The sequence below is a fragment of the Neolamprologus brichardi genome, chromosome 13, assembly GCF_056152115.1.
Source record: "Neolamprologus brichardi isolate AB-2024 chromosome 13, ASM5615211v1, whole genome shotgun sequence".
NCBI lineage: Eukaryota > Metazoa > Chordata > Actinopteri > Cichliformes > Cichlidae > Neolamprologus > Neolamprologus brichardi.
This window is the reverse complement of record NC_142116.1, coordinates 29,223,044-29,245,820: the sequence shown is the minus strand read 5'-3', so window position 1 is coordinate 29,245,820 and position 22,777 is coordinate 29,223,044. Positions and strand designations below refer to the sequence as shown.

Genomic DNA, 22,777 nt, shown 5'->3' with positions numbered 1-22,777 from the left:
GCATGCTGTGCACTGAGGCCTCCCGCACATACAGGAGTGTCAGAGCTGCATCTCTCAGTGGTCTATGAATTCGTACGCTAGCGCTATGGTTGCCAACTCCCTTTTCCCAATCATGTTACTTCGCCACTAAGCTAGTACTACCTAGTCTTGGGTACGTACACGAACGAAATGCCCACTCGGCGGTCTGTTGTGGAGATAATCTCGTGCCGCGATCGGATATGGTCCACAGGGCCTGGGGGGTAAGTGTCCAGGAGGAGGAACAGAGCAGGGCCTTGTGAGTCTAAAAGGAGGGCCGTGAGGCGGTGGAGGTCCGAACGGCAGCGGTGGAGGCGCCTGGCGAACAGGTTCACCCGGGCGATACATGTCTGTGTTCAAGAGGACATGTAACGCTGAATAAGAGAAGCTCTTTTCAACCCAGTCTGTGTTTAGGGTTTGCCGCTGCAATTCTCGCCGTCTGCAGCTTCCGCCGGAAAGACAACAAGTACACTTCCGGAGTAATCATTTCAAAATACAGTCCACTATTTTTTGTTTTGGTCAGAGCTTAGACATTCACTAAATGTTTCAGACTATAACGTCATTTCCCAGTTTTCACCACAGGGATATTTAAATTATATACCCTGTATATAAACACAAAATCCTTGACAATATACAACTCCTTAATTTAATGCAAGTTTTATCTTGCATTAAATCAAGCCATCCGGGCCCTAAACACACACACCCGCCCTCTCACATCATCTATAATTGACTGAGACAGGACTCTCTTCCAGACACTCTAAACCCAGGCACAATGTACATTTCAAATTTTAAATATGTTTATATTGTCTATTCTGTAAAATAGTCAGATTTCTATTCATATTAATGTACAGAATTCACCTGCTTGCTGCTACTACTGCACATTCACCCAATGTATATACTCTATATATATATATATATAATGTTCTTCCTCTACCCCCCCATTTTTGCACATGTTGAGGAGCGTGTCAGGCTACATTTCACTGTGTGTTATACTTGTATAACTATGCATGTGACAAATAAAGAACCTTGAACCTTGAATGTCATGATGTAAGTAATTATTTTGCACTGTTATGGACATACTATGAATGTGTGAACCGCTTTGTTAGTAATATATTTAGTGTACTTACTGCTGTATTTACTAGGCTATATAATTGTGAATTGGTGTCGGTCGGGTGGTTAGTGAGAGTATGTATTTCAAGTAGGAACCTCAAAACAGCTCCTTGAAGCTGGCTTCAGAAGCAGGTCAGTGCACAATTTTATGACGTCATTTTTAAAAACCGTCAGTAGAGGAAGTGGAGAAGCTGCCCATGTTAGTGAGGACCAGAGATGGGCAGTAACTGTAATCCGATTACTCTTTTCAAGTAACGAGTAGAGTAAGGGATTACTATTGCAAAAACGGTAATTAGATTACCGTTACTTTCCCATAGGAACGCTGCGTTACTGCGTTACTAAAACCGTGATTTTTTTGCGAGAATGCCTCATGACAGTGACGTAAGCGAGTGCGACGCTTGTGACAACAGCTGTGTGCAGATCAACAATGGATGATATATCGAGTGCAGGAGAGAGTGTGAGCATGTAGTGTTTAAAGCGTGGAAGTACTGACCTTATTTTGAGTTTGATTCCATAAAAAGTGACAAAAACATTAGTGTACGTTGTGCGTGGGAAGAAAACTTCTTTTTACAGCGAAAAAACCCCTAAACTTCCAAGCAAGCACCGAGTGCGCTACGACGTAATGGAAAATTCACAGAGAAACCTTCGCCTACCCCACTCCTGCTTTACAGGTGAAAATAGAGCAACAGGACCGCTAGTCTTTGATTTTACTTAGTTTCTGCTGTGTTTTACTTGCATCTATTCGAAAGAGTGAGTGTAAACACAAAAATATTTTATTTTATGTGCTGGAATGTGCAGAAAATAGGTTTAAACAAATTTCTTCCAGTCAGAGAATGTTGCATATAATTAAATTTTTGCTTGATGCTTAAAGTTAAAATATTAAAACTAATAAAACAAGTTTTAAAAAGGGACTTTTCCATTTGATTACATTTTGTATGATGGATTATGCAGAAAAAGTAGAATTGGGCTGAAAGATCTATCGCTAAGTAATTTATTACTTTTGAAAATAAGTAATCTGTAAAGTAACGGGATTACTTTTTTGGGGAAGTAATCAGTAATCAGTTACTGATTACTTTTTTCAACTAACTTGACCAACACTGGTGAGGACCTTAAGCTGACTGTTAACTCTGCTCCAGCTCTCTGCAAAACCGCGTCTTTTTACCATTGCTCAATATAAAGCATTCTATCATACTGTACAACAGCTTGGGAGGGAAACTACACAGCCGCTGACAAACCGCTGGCAACCACCCCTCAGCCTCCTAGTAGATACCTCTATGGTATCAATTTGAAACTCCTACAGCTCCTCATTTTAGGGTTCTTGCACAAAGTTAGGTATCCACACTGTCAGCCCAGCATTACAGTCAGTGTTGGGGAGTAACGGAATACATGTACCGCCGTTACGTATTTAAAATACAAAATATGAGTAACTGTATTCCGTTACAGTTACCGTTTAAAAAGGTGGTATTTAGAATACAGTTACTTTGTTGAAATAAATGGATTACACGGCGGTACTTTCCTGTTTCATATTGTCGCGGGTCAGGCCTGTTTGGGTTTTGTTTGACAGCTACGTTCTGTTGTTCCAGGTGGCAGCGTTATGGTTGCCATGGTTACAGGGTGACTCTCTCTCTCTGTGTGTTTCCTAGGTGAGAGAGGCCTTTTTGTTGTGTTGTGCTAAGCTAATAGGCAGAATGCTACAGGTATAGCTCTAAAGAATGTAGCATCATAGGCAGTGTAGTCCGTGCTGCAGGGAGAATGGACTGCCATACACGTTATGTGTCTGTGAGCGAGGGAGGGAGAAAAAGGAAAAGTATAAGCTGTCATCGAGCAAAAACGGGAGCTGGAAGCATGTAAATATAATAATAACCACTGCAGCCAAGAAGAGAGCCTGACGAGCCCAGTTGTAAGTAAGCTATTAAGACTCGACTGTACACCGTGTTCGTGTTTTCCTCCAAAAACAATAAGTTCCGTTGGAGCAGCCTTTCAACACCTCTCTCTGTCTCTCGCTAGCAAAGTTGACCCAGACAACAAAGTAAAGCTAGTTTTCGGCTACGAGCCCGACACGGAACCCACCGTATTAGCCAGAGGTCCTTTTACTACGGTTCGGAGCCGCGGATCTTCAGTAACAGTAATAAATCACAGCAATAGAACATTCATGTAGTTGTAAACAGCATGATAATATATTAAGTAATCCAAAGTAACGTAACGGAATACGTTACAGAATACATTTTGGGGCATGTATTCTGTATTGGAATACATTTTAAAAGTAACCTTCCCAACACTGATTATTGTAATTATTATTATTGTAACATTGTAAAGGACATTACCAATCCATTTTATCAGCCATCCTCTTTGCTGCCATTTGAAAGACAGCATAGGGCTTGAAAGACCTGCACTTCCAGATTCAGGAACAGGTTCTATTGAACAGCCATAACTGCACTTGGTTCTCATTTTGGCATCCTTCAAGCAAGTCATGAGATGCACTTGGCACAATTCCCTTTCAACTGTGCCTTGTCTTTAAAGCATTCAGGTCAGTTTTTATGGTAGTCTGAATCGTCTTAAAACAATTAAAATTATAATAGTATTTCTCTTAAGCATATTGCATACGTAGGACTGCTATGCCATTTTTAATTGTTCAAGAGAGACAACAAATTTAACTGTATGTGTTGCATGAGACAGATTGCTATATTAGAATTAGTCATTTCATCAAAGTGTACCTAATAAAATGCCCAGTGAGTTTATAACTCTGATGTAAACAATTGGCAGTGAGGGAATGTCCCCATCTGATGTAGATAATCAAGACCATTGAACCTGTGACACTCGTTTCAGCTTTTATTTCGCATTCACACATCCATGCAAACCTTTCAACATCCATACCTGTATGCACACAAGCTTCCATTAGGAGTACAAGATGGCATCATTTTGTTTTTTTAAATAAGTAACAAAGGACTCTAGTCAGATTAACCGAAACAAAACTAAAAATAATGCTTTTTTTCCTTCAAGTCATTCTCTTATTCATCAAAACTAGAAGAATTTCAAGAATCCTGTAATATCAGTGTGCACCTCTAATTTCACATACAGCAAATGCACACACACACTGAAATTTTAGGGACCTTTAGTTTTCGAAAAGAATGTCCACAATAAGGCTAATTAAGCAGAGTCCAACTTGTCGACTAACCACTTATAGCAGATCTATATGAAAACAACTGAAAACAAAGGGCCACTTTAGAACTGCCCTGAATAGAGACCATAACAGTCTGGTGAAAAATACTACCTGTGTTTCTATAACGTCAGCTTGTAACCATTCTAATAGTTGAAGATCAGCTGATAAGGCATTTTAGATGAGTTCATGAATGAGAAGCAGTCGATGTGGACTCTGCTGTGCTGCCCTGCCTTCAGCTAGTATAATGTCTGCCTTGACTAAAGCCAGCCTGGCTATAATGCTGCCCACCGTGCTGGAAGAACTGTTCAAACTGTCCTCCTTGGTTAAAATTCTGCCCCCCTCTTCCTCCCCAGCCCCCTCCTTGTCCTCCTCCTCCCCTTCCTCCTCTTCCTCTACCCCCCCGACCTCCTCGACCGCCACCTCTGTCTTGGTAATGACCGCCATCATGGTATCCGCCGCCTCCTCCTCCATGGTAGTTGGGATCCTGGAAGCCTCCTTGGTGGTTTCCTCCATAACCTCCTCTTCCTCCTCCCCCGTGATGACCTCCTGCATCCTGATAGTAGCCCTGGTTGTAACTGCCTCTCCCTCTTCCACCTCCTCCTCTACTTCCTCTCTCCCCGTGTCCTCCTCCCCCGGCTCCCCTCTCATAGCCCCCACGGCCACCTTGAGAGCCGTGATCGTATCCTCCCCTGCCACCTCCGTGCCCACCGCCGCCATAGTGTCCTCCGATTTGGGGAGCATCTTGACGCTTCTGCCAGGTGGGCATCTCAGGAGGCGGAGGCTCAATCTCACACGGCCGACCTCCCCTGTCTGGTACTCGGCCCATCAGAACCTGAGGAGAGGAAATGTGCTGAAATCAAACAGTCGTGGGACGCTTGACCACAGCGCCACTAGACGTGACGCGTGGATGACCAGGAGAAACATTTCAAACTAAAGTTAAAGTGACTGTGCTGAGCTTTATATGTTTATAACCACCAAACAGTCAGTATTAAATCAACGCATTTTACACTGAAATAAAAACAGAGTAAAAGACATGAAAAGGAAGAAGGACAGGTGTCACTGCACTGATGATCCCACCTTATTGATGGCACAGGCCGTCTTCTCTCTTATCTTGCCGCTGCTTGTGCGGAGGATCTTGGAGAAGTCTTGGCGAGCGGCAAGAAGATGAGCAACAGAAACTTTACTTTTGTTGGCAAGAGCTGAACGCAGTGGAGGGTAAACTTTACTCAACTTATCAGCATGTGTCTGAAGAGAGATGAGGACAATAAAGCCCATAATCCACAACAGGGCAGTAACACGTCAATTGTATTAAACAGTATATGACTAAACACAAGACTCAGAATCAACAATCAACTGGAAGAATTATTTGAAAAGATGATTACTGTTTTCATCATTTTATAGCAGCTTATAATTCCTCTGGATTTCAGGCTGTATCCCTTCAGGAAACCTCTAGAGGCAGGAATTTCTCACCGTTTTATATTATTTTCAAATAATAATTGCTTATGAAAAGTTGTGGTCCGGATGAAGTTATAACTTCAAGTCAACCTATTCTGCCTTTTCATATTTTCTGTTATATCTCCTGTTCAGATACTCATATTAAACATAACCAAAGTTTAAATGATGAGTCCAGCGTATGTACATGTGAGCCAAAAGCTCAGGCACAAACTCCTACTCCTGGCTCTATATGATGTCAGTGAGAGCATGTGGCCGTAATGTCGCACTCTGTCCGAGCGCTTTGAGTGCTCGGACAGAGTAGAAAAGCGCTATATAAGAACCAGTCCATTTACCATTTACCATTCTGTTTGTCAGCAAAGCAGCCACACCCACCAAATGAATGGTGACCTTACAGAAGAAGAGCCAAAATAGCTGGTTTCAGATGCAGGACAAACTGACGGCAGCACAAACACCGGTAAAAGATAAATAAGAATTATTTTGGATTCAGCCCAACATTTTTATAGTGAGAAGAACAACATTTAAGAGAGCAGAAGATTTTGTAGCAAACCCAATTAAGAACATTTGCTATGAAAGAAAGCAAAGAGCAGTACCTCTGTAACCCACAGTGCTCCTGTTTAAAAAGCTAGACACGTGCTTCATACTTGGTTAGGAGGATCCCACGTTGCTACGTACCTTTGCTCTGTCAGACCAACCGAAGGACTGCACCGTCACGTCAAGACGTTTCAACAACATCTTCCTTCTCACCTCATACTCATTCACTAGCGCTTGGTTTATAGCCTCAATTTTTTCCTAAGGTAAAAAAATTTAGAGAGAAGAAAGAGTTATCACATACTATTCACTGACTGTTCTGCATTTCTCCACCGTTTTTACTTACCATGTGGACAGGTCCAAGGGGCTTCTTTAACAACGGCTCCCCTACATGATTTGGTGGAACTCGACTAAGGGCTTCTTTCAGCTGAAAGGAAAAAGAGAGCATGTGCAAATGTGTGTAAGTTGAATTGTAAAAGTATCTGCTTTCAAAGAAAAAACACTTTAGGAGGGCAGGAATCCTTTCCCTGACTTCAGATTGTCAGCCTCATGGTTGGTTGTTGCAAAACAATCATTTCTCTCAGTGTTTCTCACATCCTTCCTTTGCTTTTAAGCCCACATTTTAAAACTCGTTCACTCATTGTAAGTCTACACACTTTCTAAAATGAACACGAGTACCATGCTTATACACCTATGTTTTACACTAAATGTCAAAAAGAGTGAAAACAGTGCTGAGCAGTACTTTCATGTAATATCAGTTTCTACCACAAGATGGTGCAGCATCCACTCATAATTCAAACTGAAGAGGAGGAGCACTGGGACATGACAAGTATCTATTCCAAATGATAAAAACAAAAGTCCACATGACAGCAGCTTTCTACAGCTTTGGAGATGAAAACAATGAGTGATGATGTTGATTGGAAGCCACAAAGCAACGGCTATATTAAAAAAGTGCTAATGTTTCCCAAATGGACTTCTTCTTGTTTGTCATTTTAGACAAAATGCCCTGCATGCGATTATCTCAATTAGACTTACTTTGCTGTGGAATCTAAGAGCAAACAATACATTTTATTTTTTTCATGTTAGAGGGTTGGCAACTACACTAAATATTCTGGTAAAACACTGCCCCTTGGTGGTAATAGTTTGGGTACATTTTGCAGAGGTCAACAAAAAAAAAACAATAACAACAAGGCTTTGTATTTCTCTGTAACGGTAATGTGCAAAATTCATTATAAATTCTGCCTCGGCCCTGAAACTTTAGCCATTTTATGTTTATTCACTGCAAAACCGTTATATTTTAATCATTTATCTCATATATGTGAAAACTAATAAATTAGCAGCAGTGGGAAATCTTTGGGTTGGGCCAGGCAAATGTTAAAGTCTGCCTAGAGTGCTGACACAGATGAGATGTTATCAGATAATGAAATATTAAATTATCATCATAAACACTTATAACCTCTCATCTCAATTACTGCAATGCACTTCTCATAGGAATCAGCCAGGCTTCCATTGCTCGCTTACGACTGGTGCAAAACACCGCTGCTCGATTTTTTTCTGGTGCAAGTGAGAGCACATCACTTCAATTTTAGCATAACTTCAGTGGCTGCTCATTTATGAATTCAAAATCCTTTTATTTGTCTTCATGTCTCTTAAAGGTTCTGTCCCATTTATCCGTATGAGCTGCTGCACCCTTTTGTCCCAGATGTTTTTGCTTGTTTCAAAGATGCAACGTAAGGTCAAAGGTGACCTTTACAGCTGCTGCTCCTTCACTCGTCGTTTTTAACTCTCACCCAGTGTGAGTTATCACAACACGATGTAATATGGTGTCGCTCTTTTTTAGAGACCCTACTTTATAGTGGACACCACCTCTGTGTCTAACTGACCTTCTTCTCTATGCCACTGAAGAACTGGAACATGGTGATGTTGGCTGGAGGCTTGGACATGCCCAGTGCCATGCAGATGCCCTTCAGTTCTTGGAACGCAGGGCTTCCAGACTCCTGGGCTTTCTTCTGAGGCTTGTTAACCAGGATCATCCTCGACGCCTCCAACTCAGAAACCAGAAAAGCTGAAACCCCCCAAAAATGAATTTGAGTAAATTCTTATTGCTTTGACAGTGAGATCAGGTTTCTGAAAGTCACATTTCAAACAAATCAGCTCCACTTGAGATTTACAAGTCGGCACTAATCTGTGTTTTGAGGCCAAGTCAAGACAGTGAAGCAATACTCCACCTTCATTTACTTCCCTCTGAAAAACCGACTGGGAACTGCCCAAGTTAAAAGACACACAGAGTGTCAGGGTAAAAAAATGTGGCAGCAGCCATGGCTGCGTTCTGTCCAGACAGGTCAGATCCAGTATCCGCTGCTGATTTTCCTGCCATCATCAAACTATGTTCATAGTTGTTCGAGCTCAGTTTAGATTTATTGCTCATGTTTGACTCCTGCCCTGCCACAGAATGGTGAAATGTCCACTGTACAGCACCTTTCACCTCATCACAGGTGTGAGAAGCAGTTATGAAGATGGAAGGATGAACAATTTTTTGTAATTTGTCATTATGCTTTCCTGTAATCATCAGGATCCAATTCTGACCTGAACTACAGCAAAAACATGAAGCCAGTGGACCTCAGTGTTTATAGTATAATTACTCAGTTTATGCGCTGATGAAGTCAGGAAATTCAGAGGATGACAACATGGGTGACTACAGTAATGCTGCATGAACACCAGCGACTGCACAGACAGAACTTGCAGATTTATGGATCATGTATGAGAGTAATCCACAGTGAAAGAAGTAAAACTAGATGAAGGCACCTACCAGAATAAAGACTTTTCATTTCTAAATGCAGCATATTACTAGTAAAGCTGCCACACACTCTCCAAGCCAACAGGTAAAACTGGACACCTGCTGAATGTATGAGTCCTTAAAACTCATAAACACCAGTGGCACACCCACAGTTAATGTTTCACTTGTTTTGCCTGCAGTGAGAGCATAGTGTGCAAGACTCACATGTTTCCTCTCCTCTCACTTTTTTTTGCTTTCATCCACATTAGACATTTAAATACAGAAGACATGTTGACATTAGGTGGGCCTTTATCACAGCCTGTGTGTGTCTAAGCAGTTCATAGAAAGTGTCAGTGTAGGTTTAAGTTGCTCTTTAAAGACAGGTGTGGTTACTAAGAGTGTTTTTCTTACTTATAAGCAGCAGGCAGTCTGTCCTGTTCAGGAACCTCTGGGTAATGTCTCCACTGGTGAGGACAGAGTATGGACAGGTGAGCTCTGACAGCAGGCCGCTCATCTCCAGCTGGAAGCTCTCTGCCTCACTCGGGCCTGGAACGGGTACAAGAACAAAAAGCACTTTCTAAATGATGGCTTTTAGATAAACAAGTTGGTTAGATCTCATTTCATTAACTCATGTATGATACCCACAATCATGGACTGAAATTCGAGGCCAGAAAAGAACAAACACTGGAATAGATGTTCATTAATAATCTGCTGTACAACTATTCAACAATTATATTTTACATTTGTTAGCATCAGGAAGAGCTTTATGTCCTAGTGAATGAGCAGCGCTTACAGTTGGTAGCATGGACATTTTCCTCCAGCTTGCAGTAGAGTCTGAGTTCTGAGATGATCCAAGCACAGAGCTTGGTAAACTCGGGTGAAGCTGCTCCTCTGCTCACAGCAGATTCCAGAGCTCCTTCTTCCAACAGAGGGCCTTGGTACCTGCACTCAATCAATCCATCATATACACACACACACACACACACACACACACACACACACACACACACACACAAATAGAGCTCATATTAAAAAACAACAACAACAAAAACACATAAAACCTCTCTCACTTTTGATGACGAGTAAAAATGAAGCCTGCTAAGAGAGCCAGAGTGTCTCCAAACAGAACCAAAGCACATTTTAAAATGTGGTTATTTAAGGACTCTCTTCTTACTGCCAGGCTTACATGAGGCAACGAAAGTGGCACGAGAGCCACAGTGACTTGGGAGAACCTACTGGAAATTTCAGCGTATAAGAGATTAATCTGGAACCATCTTCTCTATCGAAGTCCCACTTGTTTAGAAAACTGGTCTGAACTGGTTAATGCAAAATAATGTGTTGGAGCTATCCTCGTATGATTTTCATGGCAGCTGCTGCTGCTGACGAAGCCTGTAGCTTATCATGTCAAATCATTGTGTAGGCTCGATTTGCATGACTATGTACACACATCAATATGACACTCATAAGCAGCGATTTTAAATTTAAATAAATAAATAAATAAATAAATAAATAAATAAATACACAACACCGCCCGAACGTTAGCTACCACACCAATTTAGCCGTTTAGCTCAAGCTATATTTGTATTGCGCTGGCTAAAATAGAAAAGAATGGGCAGGTCTGCTCCCTGCAGCGTGGCTAGGCACACAGTGTTTCCACAGCGGGACACATAACCGTATTTTCACTTACCCTAAATCTTCCAGAGAGACAAGAATGTCATTCTCCATCCTACTGTTCCCGAGTTATCTACTAAAATCACGAAATACAGATTCCACATCAGCCAGCTCAGCATACACGTTTAACTTCTTCTCCTTCTTCGTTGGATTCATTGGCGGCTGTGACCCCCAACTTGGATCGAGCTTTTTTCCGCCACCTGCTGGACTGGAGTGCGATCGGTGACTTCGTGTTTTTTTCTTCGCTTTTTTACGGCAGCTTGCAGTCCATCAATGTTGCACTACTGCCATCTCTTGGGTTATACTGCGACACTTCAATTTCCTTAGGAATTTCTTCTGGAATGACAACTGCCACACTTGTTTAATTTTTGGATTTTTCGATCCATCTGTATAAATCTGCAAATAGTCACTGTACTTGTACCTGAAAAATCCTTTCCTCTTTCCCAACAATTTTCTAACACTTTCTTAACAGGATGACTTTTATTATGACCTTTCAAATGTATCTAATAATTAACTATTAACAGTTTTCTTCTAATACATAGTGGCATTTCACCTGATTCTACCCTTAAAGCACATATTGGCATTGTTTTAACTGCCCCTAAGCAAAGTCTCAAAGGTGAGTACTTTTGTTTGCTTTGGACTGTTTAATTTTCGCTCCTTTCTTCTCAGGACCCCAGCTCCAGCTTCCCCTCCATGAAACCGGTTGTACTGGAGATGTATTCCTGTTAAAAGTTAGTTCTTCCTTCCCACTTTTACCAACTGCCCCAACGTTCCCGCCCTAACAACTGTAGAGTCTTTACTGTACGATATGAAAGTGTCGATCCTAGGTAAATACAACTGTACCGAACTGATTTGTTTGCACTATAAAGTTTTTTTTTCTGTTGTTTTCATTTTTCACACCTTTTGCTTTGTTTTACATACTCACTGCCCAGTTTATTAGATATCATTAGTACCAGATTGGACCCTCGTTCGCCTTTAGAACTGCTTTCATTATCATAGATTCAGCAAGGTGGTGCTAAACTTCCTCAGAGATTTTGGTCCACATTGACATGCTTTCATTGTGCAGTTTCTGCAGATTTGTAGACTGCACATCCATCATGCCAATCTCTTGTTTCAGTACATTTCAAAGGTGCTACCGGATTAAGATCTGGTGACTGTTGAGTCCAATTGAGTATTGAACTCTGTCATCTTAAAAAAAAACCTTTTAGATTATTTGAGCTTTGTGATATGGTGCGTTATCCTGCTGGAAGCAGCCATTAGAGGGCTGGTCCAAATGTTCATAAAGGGATTAACACGATCAGAAACAATACTCAAGCAGACTGTGTTGCGCTGGCTAACAGCTTCAGTGCACCTTAGCATTCCCCAAGTCCTTTGGTGATGGCGATGAAGAGAGCAGCCTAACATCATTAAAATTTCCAGTAGGTGTTCGTGTAGCCGCTAAACTGGTGGACCTAAATCTTCACCACCACGTCTGTATACATACAAGCGAAAAGGGGAGTGAGTGGGTCAGCGCTCAGAGCACAGAAACTTAGTGTGAAAAATGGTGTGTTTGAAGGCCGGAGGTCCTTCAAACACACCATTTATTTTCATAAGAAAACACAGCCAGAATCACAAATAAAAACGAAAATCCCCGTTATACAATAAAAACAGTGTTTGCAACCTGCTAAAACCCCTGCCGGCAGAAATAACTATACACTAAAAAAAAAACAAAGCTAAATGAATGTTTTTCATATGCTAAAAAAAGTTATACACTAAAAAAAAGTTAAAAGTTTATCCAAATACAATATCTGCTGTGTCGGCCAGGTTGTATTTTTGTTTTCAGTGAATTTAATCTGCTGCTAAGTTGCTTTCACACGTGGAACTGCAGCTACACTAGAACACAAATGAAAAGTATTTTTTCAATCAATTATTTGATCATGTGTCCTTATTATGCTGTGGGCGTTAAATGAACGAATTCAATTTAAAATACCGCTGTTTGCAGTAGTATGATTTCCTGCAGCATTAATCTTTTGTCTTATTTGGAACAGTGCTGCATTTTCCAGTTTCATTTTTATGTTCTTTATAATTTTTGTCAGTATTTTTAACACATTTTAACACTATTTATAAAGCTCAAAAATGAATTACCAATACTATTAATAAATACTTAAATCAAAAATGGATTTCACAGACAAAGAATTAAACTCGTAATTAAAAACTTAATTTCAAAAACTATTTTTGAATTCCAAATGAAAAAAAAAAAGATTTTCAAGATCTTTTTTTATTCTTCTTCTTTTTTGAACAAAAAAAAAATCTTTTTAGACTGAATGCAGTTGGATACAATAGTTTAGTGAGACAAACATTTCATCATATTAGATCATATTCATATGTTAGAAGTCATTTGGATTAGTGATAAAACAATTTCCAATGGAAATCGAGAGGAACTAAACTTTTGGCAATATCCTTGCCTGTAATAATGCATCAAGAGATTTCTTTTTTCAATATAGAGATTTTTTTTCAGTTAGCACTTCTCTTGCTTTATTTCCAACCTTAGCAGCACTTGTCAAAATAAAACCACTGTTAACTTTCTGTCAATCATCAGACAAAGGGATTACTGAGCCAGGTGGTATTCCTGGGAGTTTAAGAAACTGAGCTCAAATGGTTAATTCAGGTTAGACTGGAATTAATGAGATGAAAAGAAATACTGTGTAAGCTGGATGACTGTGTTCTGCTAAAGTTACTTTATTCTTCTTAAATATAAGCCATAAAACAAGTAAAAGTACAAATGTAGTTACAGATTTCCTCAGTAAGTTTAGACTCTTTCGGAAGCCTTTGAATTGTGCGTTAAAGGAGAAAGAGATTAAGAATTAAAGTAGAGGATGCAGAGTCCATCATCACTGAGGCAGTCTCTCCTACATGAAGTCCAGGTGCTGGTTTTCCTGTGTGGATGTCTGATGCCACAAAGCTGAGTCGGAGCTGTAACATCCTCTATGAACTTGGTGTGGAAAAAACAGATGTGGGTGTGTCCTCATCTCCCAGAGGAGTCCAACAAACCTCTGTGAAAAATATTTCCACATCATTTACTATAAATACTGCAATGTTCAGGGCCTTTGTAAGCACAGTGCATACAAGTCAAGTGCATAAAAGTACTAAACTGAATCAAATTCAGCTTTTGTTTTCAAATTGCATGAATAGAAACAACCATCATGTAAAAAATAACTACACATGGTCCCAGAGTTTAAATGATCAAACTCCCTCACCTCCAAAGAGGTCAGCCACCCTTTGGAGAAAGCTAATTTCCGCTGTTTGTATCCGCAAACTCTTTTCAGTCACTACCCAAACCTCATGACCATAGCTGAGGGTGGGGATGTAGAGTGACTGTACATCGACGGTAAATCAAGAGCTTCACTTTTACGCTTAGCTCTCTCTTCCCAATGACAGACTTTCGATCTGTCGACCTTCCGCTCCCCTCACCCCCCAATCATGAACAAGACCCAGAGATACTTAAACTCCTCCACTTGGGGCAGTAACTCATCCCTAACCTGGAGTGGGCACTCCACCTTTTTCTGACTGAGGTAAACTAATTCATACAGTTTTAAAAATATAAACACCCATCACCGATAAGTTACTGCAGTGCAAGCCTCAGTTTATTTATTTGGTTCAACATTGTATTCATTTTCAAACAAGAATGAAGCTTTTCTGAACAAGATCATTATAAGAAACAGTAGTTCCTCAAGATACAAATGATTGAAAGGGGAAGTCGATGATTCAATTCAATTCAATTCAATTCAATTCAATTCAATATTATTTATATAGTACCAAATCACAACAAAAGTCGCCTCAAGGCGCTTCATAGATACAGAGAAAAACCCAACAATCATATGACCCCCTATGACCAAGCACTTTGGCGACAGTGGGAAGGAAAAACTCCCTTTTAACAGGAAGAAACCTCCGGCAGAACCAGGCTCAGGGAGGGGCGGGGCCATCTGCTAAGAACATTTTAAGTCTGAATATTTAGCAGCATGTGTGCACTACACAGCCATCAATATTATATTCCTGAATTGACACATTAATCACCTGGTCACAAATGTTTTTACACACAGTTTTAGGAATATTGTCTCACAATTAACATTTAGGAATTACAGCCATTTTTACATCATCATTATAGCTTCAAACACTCAGTAAAAAACAGTGGACTTAAATGTATCACATGACAGCGTCCTTGAGTGTTTCACAGCATCAAGCCAGATTTTTTTATTTCTCTTTTTCTTCTCCAGAGATCAGCACTCTGCGAATGATCATCTCCTTGCTGGTGGAGATCAAAGAAGAGCAACAGAAGCAGTGGGTGGTGCTGAGGGACATCCAAGCCCGACTGCAGGGTCAGACTGCCGACGATGAAGAGGAGGTGGAGGCACTGGACATGGAGCTCCCTCTGAGGACCCTGAAGGAGCTGGATGAGATGGAGACCCAGCTGGAGGACCCGGCAGTCGGCAGAGAATGGTAATTAAAAGGTGCTGTTCACGTGCTTGACTTGCCTAAAATGTGAATCTGAGATTTCTGATGATGACACCAGGTCAAAATTCTGGGTGTCTTACTTGTCACGGATGGGCGGGGCTACTATTGATGATGCAGTGAGACGCCTGATGCAAACTTTGCTTTCATTTGCTGTTGGCTCTGAGTTGAACTGGGTGGGCCAAGAGGAGCTTCAGGAACACTCGCCTCCAGGGGGTGCTCTTCTGTAAGTCACCTTAAAGATGTAGAACAGAAGTTTAGCCCAGCATGGGTGGTAAATAAAGACTAAGCTTTTCTAACCCTCAGGTGCTCTGAAGCGAACTCCAGTAGGTAAGGAGGCCACCCACCACCAATATGCTGATGTGGTGAAGCGATGGCTATGCTTCGTGCCGTTCAGACAGAGAGGGAGTGGCTGCCGCCGCCGCTGGAAGCCGTCCACGGACATTTCACATTCTGAGGAAACAGACATTTTCAACCTGATGTTTGTCTAACCAAAATACTTGAACACAACAGTTTTAATCCAGGATTAGATGTTCACAAAAAGCACTGTGCATGAAAAGATTCATCACTGTATATTTCTTTCATTATTGCTCTTCTTCCAGAGGACAAATATATCCAATTAAAGAAGCATTTCAGAGAACAGTATTGGTTGGATCTTTGGAAATTTCACTGAAAAAAACGATACATTTAATAGAGCTACAAGCTTTCTTTTTAAGATGCTTTTTATGGTATTTTTCTCATGTAATGCTTCTCAGAACCTGTCACTCTATGGTTGTTCAGTATGTATAACCCTTGAAAGACCCGACAGACAATTTGAGCCATTCAGTTTTTTATTTTCATGCTATTTTGGTTGTGCTAAATGAATATAGCATAATATAAATATATATTATATATAGCTGCACCTTAGCCATGATGGCAAGACTTTACATACAGCAGGGTCTGAAAATGGTCATGCACTGAGTGTGAAAATGGCTCTTCATCCTCCTCTGAAGACATCAGCTGATGTCCTCTTGGTTTATTAAGTCATGGTTACTTCCAGTTCCTGCCTCACCAAAAGGACGTGAAATTAAAATATTACAGGTTTAACATTTTCCCTGATCACCTTGAGTTTTACTGGGAAACACAGAGTTTGTATAAATGATGGGCGGAGCTACCATTGCCGAGGTGCAGTGAAAAGTTTGTTAACCTGGAGACTTAAACTCTGATTTCACTTTGAGAAAAAAATCTCATTTAAACTGTGAATAATCTGTAGACCTCTTCTCCATAAGCTGTGCCTCTGTGAGGCAGCTTTTAGGTTGTCAGCCAACAACTGATTATTGATCAATCACCTGTAATGCTGTAAAATTCAGGTGATTGGTAGAGGTAAAGGTTTAAAGTCAGAATCTTTAAATGTTTTATCCCCCCTTTTGTTCCAACAACACCAGTACTTGAGCTCCAGCTGAACTCATGTTATCCCTGCATGATCTTGACAATTATCTATCAATCTATTTCCTTTTGATTGCTGTGAATTTTTGTTCCTTGTTTAGTTGCCAATTTGTGGTCACTGAACTACACTTGGTTGGCTCCGTTTCTGCTGGTAGTTGAGAGACATTCTAACAATTCATAATCTCTGCACGGGTAATCTAATCTGTCTCTGCATTTAGTTTATTGTTTCCAGTGTTTTACACACGTATCTTTTCATTGTGTTGTAATTTGCTTTACTGATTGGTGTTTGGAAAGCAGTGTTGTTGACAGACCAGCCACAGTGTTTGAGGGGAGGCTCGACAGTTATTTGTTGGTGATTTTCCATGCATGTGTAAAATGTTTCTGCACAGTTCTGCATGTAGAAATTCTGTCTGAGTACAAACTTCACAACCTTACAGAGCAATGGTCAGGATGACGCTATCCAATATTTCAACCAGGAAAAAGTCATACCCCAGTCATACCACCTTTGTGCTGGTATGACAGGCCTTTTCCCCGGAAGCCGTTTTAACATTTGTGACGGTAAGGAAGGCTCAGGTCTAAATAATGCAATGAATGCATGCTGCTCTGGTTTCAAAGTTTCCTCAAGTTACTATCACTGATTTACTGTAACACGGTTGTAGCTCATGAAAACTGGCATATCTCTGTCAAAACAACGTATTTAATCTTCAGTAAATGCAGAACGGTGTCTCTTTGGCGATCTGCCCATAATTCTCTGATAATGAGACTTCGGAGCTGAGAGCGACACATGCACAATATTCCCGATAGTCATCTCTGTCATCTCATGGGAAAGTACAGGAAATGGGAATTTTGTTTAGCTCTGCAGCTTCTAAACGGCACTGGTGGTTTGCCACCTTTGGTTCCTCTTTCAACATACAAAACAACAACAACAAACAAACAGAATATTAAGCACTTTTAAATGATCTGTGCTGATCTATGGGAAAAGATACATTTACAGTGTTTTACAACTATAAGGAGGTAAAAGGAAAGATGATACAACTACAAACAGATCAGGACCAAAAAGAGGTGACTGGAGAAGAAACGCTTAGTGCATCGTGGTCCCCCAGAAGTCTGAGTGTGTCACAGCATAAGTAAGTGAGGGTTCATATTCACCTGATTCAACAAAATTAGCAAATTCAAAAATGAACGTTTTAAGGCTAATTATGAAAGTATACAGGGTGTATGGCTTGTGAAGCTAAACTGACAGATGGGTTCAGAGAAGAGGGGCCTGAAGGCTCTATCTCCCATTCTGCTTTTAAAAACTCTACGAACCACAAGTAAGCCTGCAGTCTGAGAGTGCTCTGTAGGAATAATATAAAACTGCGAGGACGTTATATGTAAGCAGAAGGATTTTAAATAAAATTCTACATTCAACAAGAAAACAATGATGAGGAGCTAAAATGGGAGGAAAATTGTCTCTTTTCTAGTCTCTTAGAAGTATCACTGTGGTGTTTTGCGCACAGTGAGAGCTCTATTTGGAAGTTTTTTCAGGACGGTTTTGGAAGATGGTAATAAATAGTAATCAGAATAGTCCAGACCTGAAAAGAAAACTAAGTGCATGGACTAGCTTTTCAGCATGAGTCTGAGACAGGATGTTTCTAATTTTAGTAATATTGTGCAGGAAAAACAAATTCTACATATTTGTTTAATGTGTGAGTTAAAGGACATATCATGATTAAATATGGCACCAAAGAAATGTGAGCCAGTGTGAGAGTCTCATTTCAAATTTATTTCTCATATTTTTAGGACCTAGCACAAACTCAGTGCTGTCTATATGTTAAGCCTCTCTGAAATGAATGTAATGAATTCAACCATAAAAAGGCACCTAACTGAAAGAATGAATCAGTCTTGTGTCCACACATAACAGAAAAAATAGCAACAAATCATTTTAAATTTCATTTTAAATTTGCAGTCTTGCAGCCCATTGATCGTTTCTTCACATTTCTTTAGTTGATTTTATGAAAAAAAAATCAACCAATTCGGCAGGCACCAACAAGGTCATTCCCAAAGAACTATTGATTGAAATCTTGGCATATTTTGGTGTGGTGTACAGTTTGTCCTTAAGATATTGAGGAAACACGACAAGTACAACGCAAAAGAAGAAGTGGAAAGTCTAAAAACTATCTACAGCAGATAAACAGTATGTGAAAATCATGTCCTTGAGAATGGACGGTTGTCAAGAAGCCACTCTGAAGGGATGTAAACACAAAAGTATATACCAAATTCTAGAGTATTTTAAAAAAATGACTTAACTCGTCGACAGCGTGTACAGAAGAAGTCGGGAGAACGGGGTTTTTAACATATGTCCATATTATGGCCCTAGATTAAAATGTTCTTAGGTTTGTGTGTTAAGATGACACTTTTGTTGACTCCAGAGGAATTAAAGCCACAAACTTCGGACCAATACGGTTTTCCCAAATGGAACACGTGACAAGAAAGTTAATTTTGAGTTTGTTTTTGTTGCTTTTGTGTGTTGTGGGGGGAGGAGGCAGCATCATTGCCAGGGTAGGAAGTATTGAAACCATGCTTTTAAAATAAAAGTACAGGCATTGTCGCATACAGTTTAGACACTATTAGGATAGTACCTCTGGTTCCCATTGAAACTTGGAAAAATAATAGTTGCGAATGTGAAACAAACAAGAGAAGTTTTCTGTCCTTCAGTTGTTCTTGTTCTGTACTAGATATTTTCATTTTTATATGAAATTTTATTGTTTTGTTATTTCAATATAGGGTTAAAGCTTATCATCACTTATTTTTGTTTTTGAAATTCTCTACTGTTACTGTGATTGTAACTGCTCACGAAAGTGTAAAGAAAAACATAGTTTATTTGCAAACATTGGTTATTTAATCTGTCCAAACTCCAAAGTGTACTTTGAGTAACACGACAGTTGTTATTATTCAGTGGAACCTTCGTTTTCTTTAATATATATTTTTTATACAGCATGTAAAGAAAGGCTTTTGGAAACAGCACAGAATATTGAACTTAATTTCGCTATTTGGATCTCTTGACATGAGCGTTAGGTATTTTATTTTGAAAACAAAAGCGGAACTCGTTTCTTCTTGCGGATCGTTTTCACACTCCGACGGAAAGTCTGCTCCTCAGATGAGCTTGGACCATAGGGGAAGCTACAGCTGGATGGAATCTTTTTCTTCAGCCGACACAGTGAGAAAAAGTAACACTGACAACGTATAACAACCGAAAGTAACGCCGACACGGAGCAATAATGCTCTCACACATTCAACAAGTAAACGAAGCAGTGGAAGTTTCTTCTGCCAAAGTGAAATAACCCATAATCCGCGAGAGGTAAGTAACTTTAAAGTTCAGCTGGCTGTTCTTTGTGTGGCTGCTGTGCACGAGTCAAAGGTTTTTTGTTTGTTTTTTTGTTGATTATGTTCCGCTTCGAAATTCAGATGTAATTCTTTCTGCCAAGAAAAGCCGGCAAACTCACGGTTTCTCTAACAAAGCAGCGTTCTGTGGATCCTGCGGGACGTGTTGTACAGCTTAAACACCACCTGTCGCGCGGCGTTTTCCTGTGCCCAGTCCACAGAAAGCCTCCGTACTTATATCACGCATATTTAGAAAATACACGGTGTTCAGTGAAAACACATGGAGCAAACTATGTCATTTAGATAAGTCTTCAATCTTAAAAATAAATAAATAAATGTGCAGTATGCAGTATTTACAGTAGCTCCTGCCTTCAGCCCATTATCAGCGCTTCCCGTGGTTCAGTCCGCGGTCAGCACTCCTAATTAAATACACAGACTTATCGATGCATTTTGATGTCTTTTCATAAAGTGTTTTCAGCGTTGTTTCAAGTTGCAGGGATGTAACGAGTAAGATTACTTATAATAAAGTAGTTAATGGGTCCCTCTACGTTATTACTGGGAAGGAGTTAGCTACAACAAATACAGCAAAATGAGCTCTGAATGATCGTGTAAATTTGTTCTCTGAACTCACGTAGCCCGAAGCATCAGAGTGTTATTTCAGCTCAGCTCACAGACCCACTCGTGTCTCCACCCCCCCCCCCCTCTTTGGGTGCTGAATGTTTCTAGCTCACAGGCTGGCATATTGTCTATTGTTTACATGGTTATTGGACTGCTGTCTAAGAGTTCTAGCTGTGTAACCGTACTCATCATCCTCAGCCTATAACATCATATCATCCTTCTCCTGACTGTCTTTTTTTCCTTGAAGAAGGTTTGTGTGGGGGGGGTGGGGGAGTATTTCCTGGTACCGGTCAGGATCCTGGTTTTCCAATCTCCTCAGAAATCTGCTAATGTGCTTAGTGCTCAGGACCCGAAGCAGTTGCTGTACCTCAAACCTGAGTCACAGGGCAGGAATTCAGAGAGCGCCCTAGTTTGTTGTTGGAGTACCACAGTTATGAGAAGAGATATCATATAGAAAATATGTATTTGAATTATTTAAATATGCAGAGAGAGGTATGATTGTGGTCTTTGATGAAGCGTCACCATCACAGAAAACCACTCTCCTCCCACTTAGGTAAATAAAGGTCAGTATTTCTCATCAGAGGCTGGAAAAGCAAGCAAAGGGAGTTTCTCTTTGAGGAATGAAACCAGTTGTTTCAGAAGTGCTCTCATACCAGAGTGTGACATAATAAGGAACAAGACACCAATCAGTGTGTTACTGTCAAAAGGTTGTCATTCTGACTTTAGATAGTGTTGACAGGTAACTTGACATTTCATATAGGTCCTGCTGGTCCCACTCTTGTCATACTGAAGCTGAAACCTGGTTATTACAGAGTACTTACTGCCAGAAATAGGACTGCTTAATTATGGCAAAAAATCTGAACTATTTTTGTCATTATTACAATCCACGTTACCAATTATCAGTGTTGTCCTCGACCCTCATCCCCATGTCTTCCATACTGAACAAAAGCCCAGGTAAATACAAGTTACTGCTGTTAAGCAAAGGTTGTACTAGCAACTCTTTCTTTAACCGGGACACCAGGGCAGAGGCCATGCAGACTTTGAGTGTTCTTCCTTGTCCTGCGTGCGTTCTCTCTGGCTTCCTGTCACAGTCCAAAGACCTGCAAGCAGAGTTGGGAAGGTTACTTTTAAAATGTATTCCATTATAGAATACAGAATACATGCCCCAGAATGTATTCTGTAACGTATTCCGTTACGTTACTCAATGAGAGTAACGTATTCTGAATATTTTGGATTACTTAATATATTATCATGCTGTTTACAACTACATGAATGTACTATTGCTGTGATTTATTACTGTTACTGAAGGTCCGCGGCTCCGAACCGTAGTAAAGGGACCTCTGGCTAATACGGTGGGTTCTGTGTTGGGCTCGTAGCTGAAAACTAGCTTTACTTTGTTGTCTGGGTCAACTTTGCTAGCGAGAGACAGAGAGAGGCGTTGAAAGGCTGCTCCAACGGAACTTATTGTTTTTGGAGGAAAACACGAACACGGTGTACAGTCGAGTCTTAATAGCTTACTTACAACTGGGCTCGTCAGGCACTCTTCTTGGCTGCAGTGGTTATTATTATATTTACATGCTTCCAGCTCCCGTTTTTGCTCGAGGACAGCTCGTACTTTTCCTTTTTCTCCCTCCCTCGCTCACAGACACATAACGTGTATGGCAGTCCATTCTCCCTGCAGCACGGACTACACTGCCTATGATGCTACATTCTTTAGAGCTATACCTGTAGCATTCTGCCTATTAGCTTAGCACAACAACAAAAAGGCCTCTCTCACCCAGGAAACACGCAGAGAGAGAGCGTCAACCTGTAACCATGGCAACCGTAACGCTGCCGCCTGGAACAACAGAACGTAGCTGTCAAACAAAACCCAAACAGTCCTGACCCACCACAATAGGAAACAGGGAAGTACCGCTGTGTAATCCATTTATTTCAACAAAGTAACTGTATTCTAAATACCACCTTTTTAAACGGTAACTGTAACGGAATACAGTTACTCATATTTTGTATTTTAAATACGTAACGGCGGTACATGTATTCCGTTACTCCCCAACACTGCCTGCAAGTTAGGTTAATGCTAATTTATCTGTTAATGTGTGATAGATGAAGTGAACAGAATAAAGTACCGTATGAATATATATTTGAATATTTTTTCTCATAGCACTCCA

At 40.4% G+C, this 22,777-nt stretch overlaps 3 protein-coding genes across 4 annotated transcripts in view; 1 reads left to right on the top strand and 2 right to left on the bottom strand.

Annotated features, from left to right (window-relative positions):
* si:ch211-195b21.5 (cadherin-1) overlaps positions 1-466 on the bottom strand; it is a 55,203-nt gene extending 54,737 nt beyond the window's left edge. For both annotated transcript variants that reach the window (XM_087850423.1, XM_087850422.1), the window contains exon 1: positions 160-466. In XM_087850423.1, the coding sequence (XP_087706549.1) occupies positions 160-363 (204 nt within the window). In that variant the 5' untranslated portion in view covers positions 364-466. The remainder of the gene's footprint in view (positions 1-159) is intronic.
* A 3,475-nt stretch (positions 467-3,941) lies between these two features.
* tslig3a (tRNA splicing ligase complex subunit 3A) lies at positions 3,942-10,866 on the bottom strand. The gene is made up of 8 exons (XM_006807140.3): positions 10,732-10,866; positions 9,838-9,986; positions 9,456-9,590; positions 8,152-8,333; positions 6,615-6,695; positions 6,413-6,529; positions 5,363-5,530; positions 3,942-5,117 (listed from the first exon to the last, which is right to left on the bottom strand). The coding sequence occupies exons 1-8, from the start codon at positions 10,767-10,769 to the stop codon at positions 4,518-4,520; spliced, it is 1,470 nt and encodes a 489-aa protein (XP_006807203.2). The 5' UTR covers positions 10,770-10,866; the 3' UTR covers positions 3,942-4,517.
* Positions 10,867-19,781: 8,915 nt separating this feature from the next.
* Positions 19,782-22,777, top strand: part of rin2a (Ras and Rab interactor 2a) — a 53,178-nt gene continuing 50,182 nt past the window's right edge. The window contains exon 1 of the mRNA XM_087850420.1: positions 19,782-19,968. The gene's annotated coding sequence lies outside the window, so the exon portion shown is untranslated. The remainder of the gene's footprint in view (positions 19,969-22,777) is intronic.

Bases quoted from the DNA above. Each gene is read 5' to 3' on its own strand.
- tslig3a (XM_006807140.3), bottom strand. From the start codon at position 10,769: ATGGAGAATGACATTCTTGTCTCTCTGGAAGATTTAGG. The intron at 9,591-9,837 runs GTAAGCGCTGCT...TACCCGTTCCAG, and splicing joins AAATGTCCATGCTACCAACT to GCCCGAGTGAGGCAGAGAGC. The intron at 5,531-6,412 runs GTACGTAGCAAC...ATCTCTCTTCAG, and splicing joins GTTGGTCTGACAGAGCAAAG to ACACATGCTGATAAGTTGAG.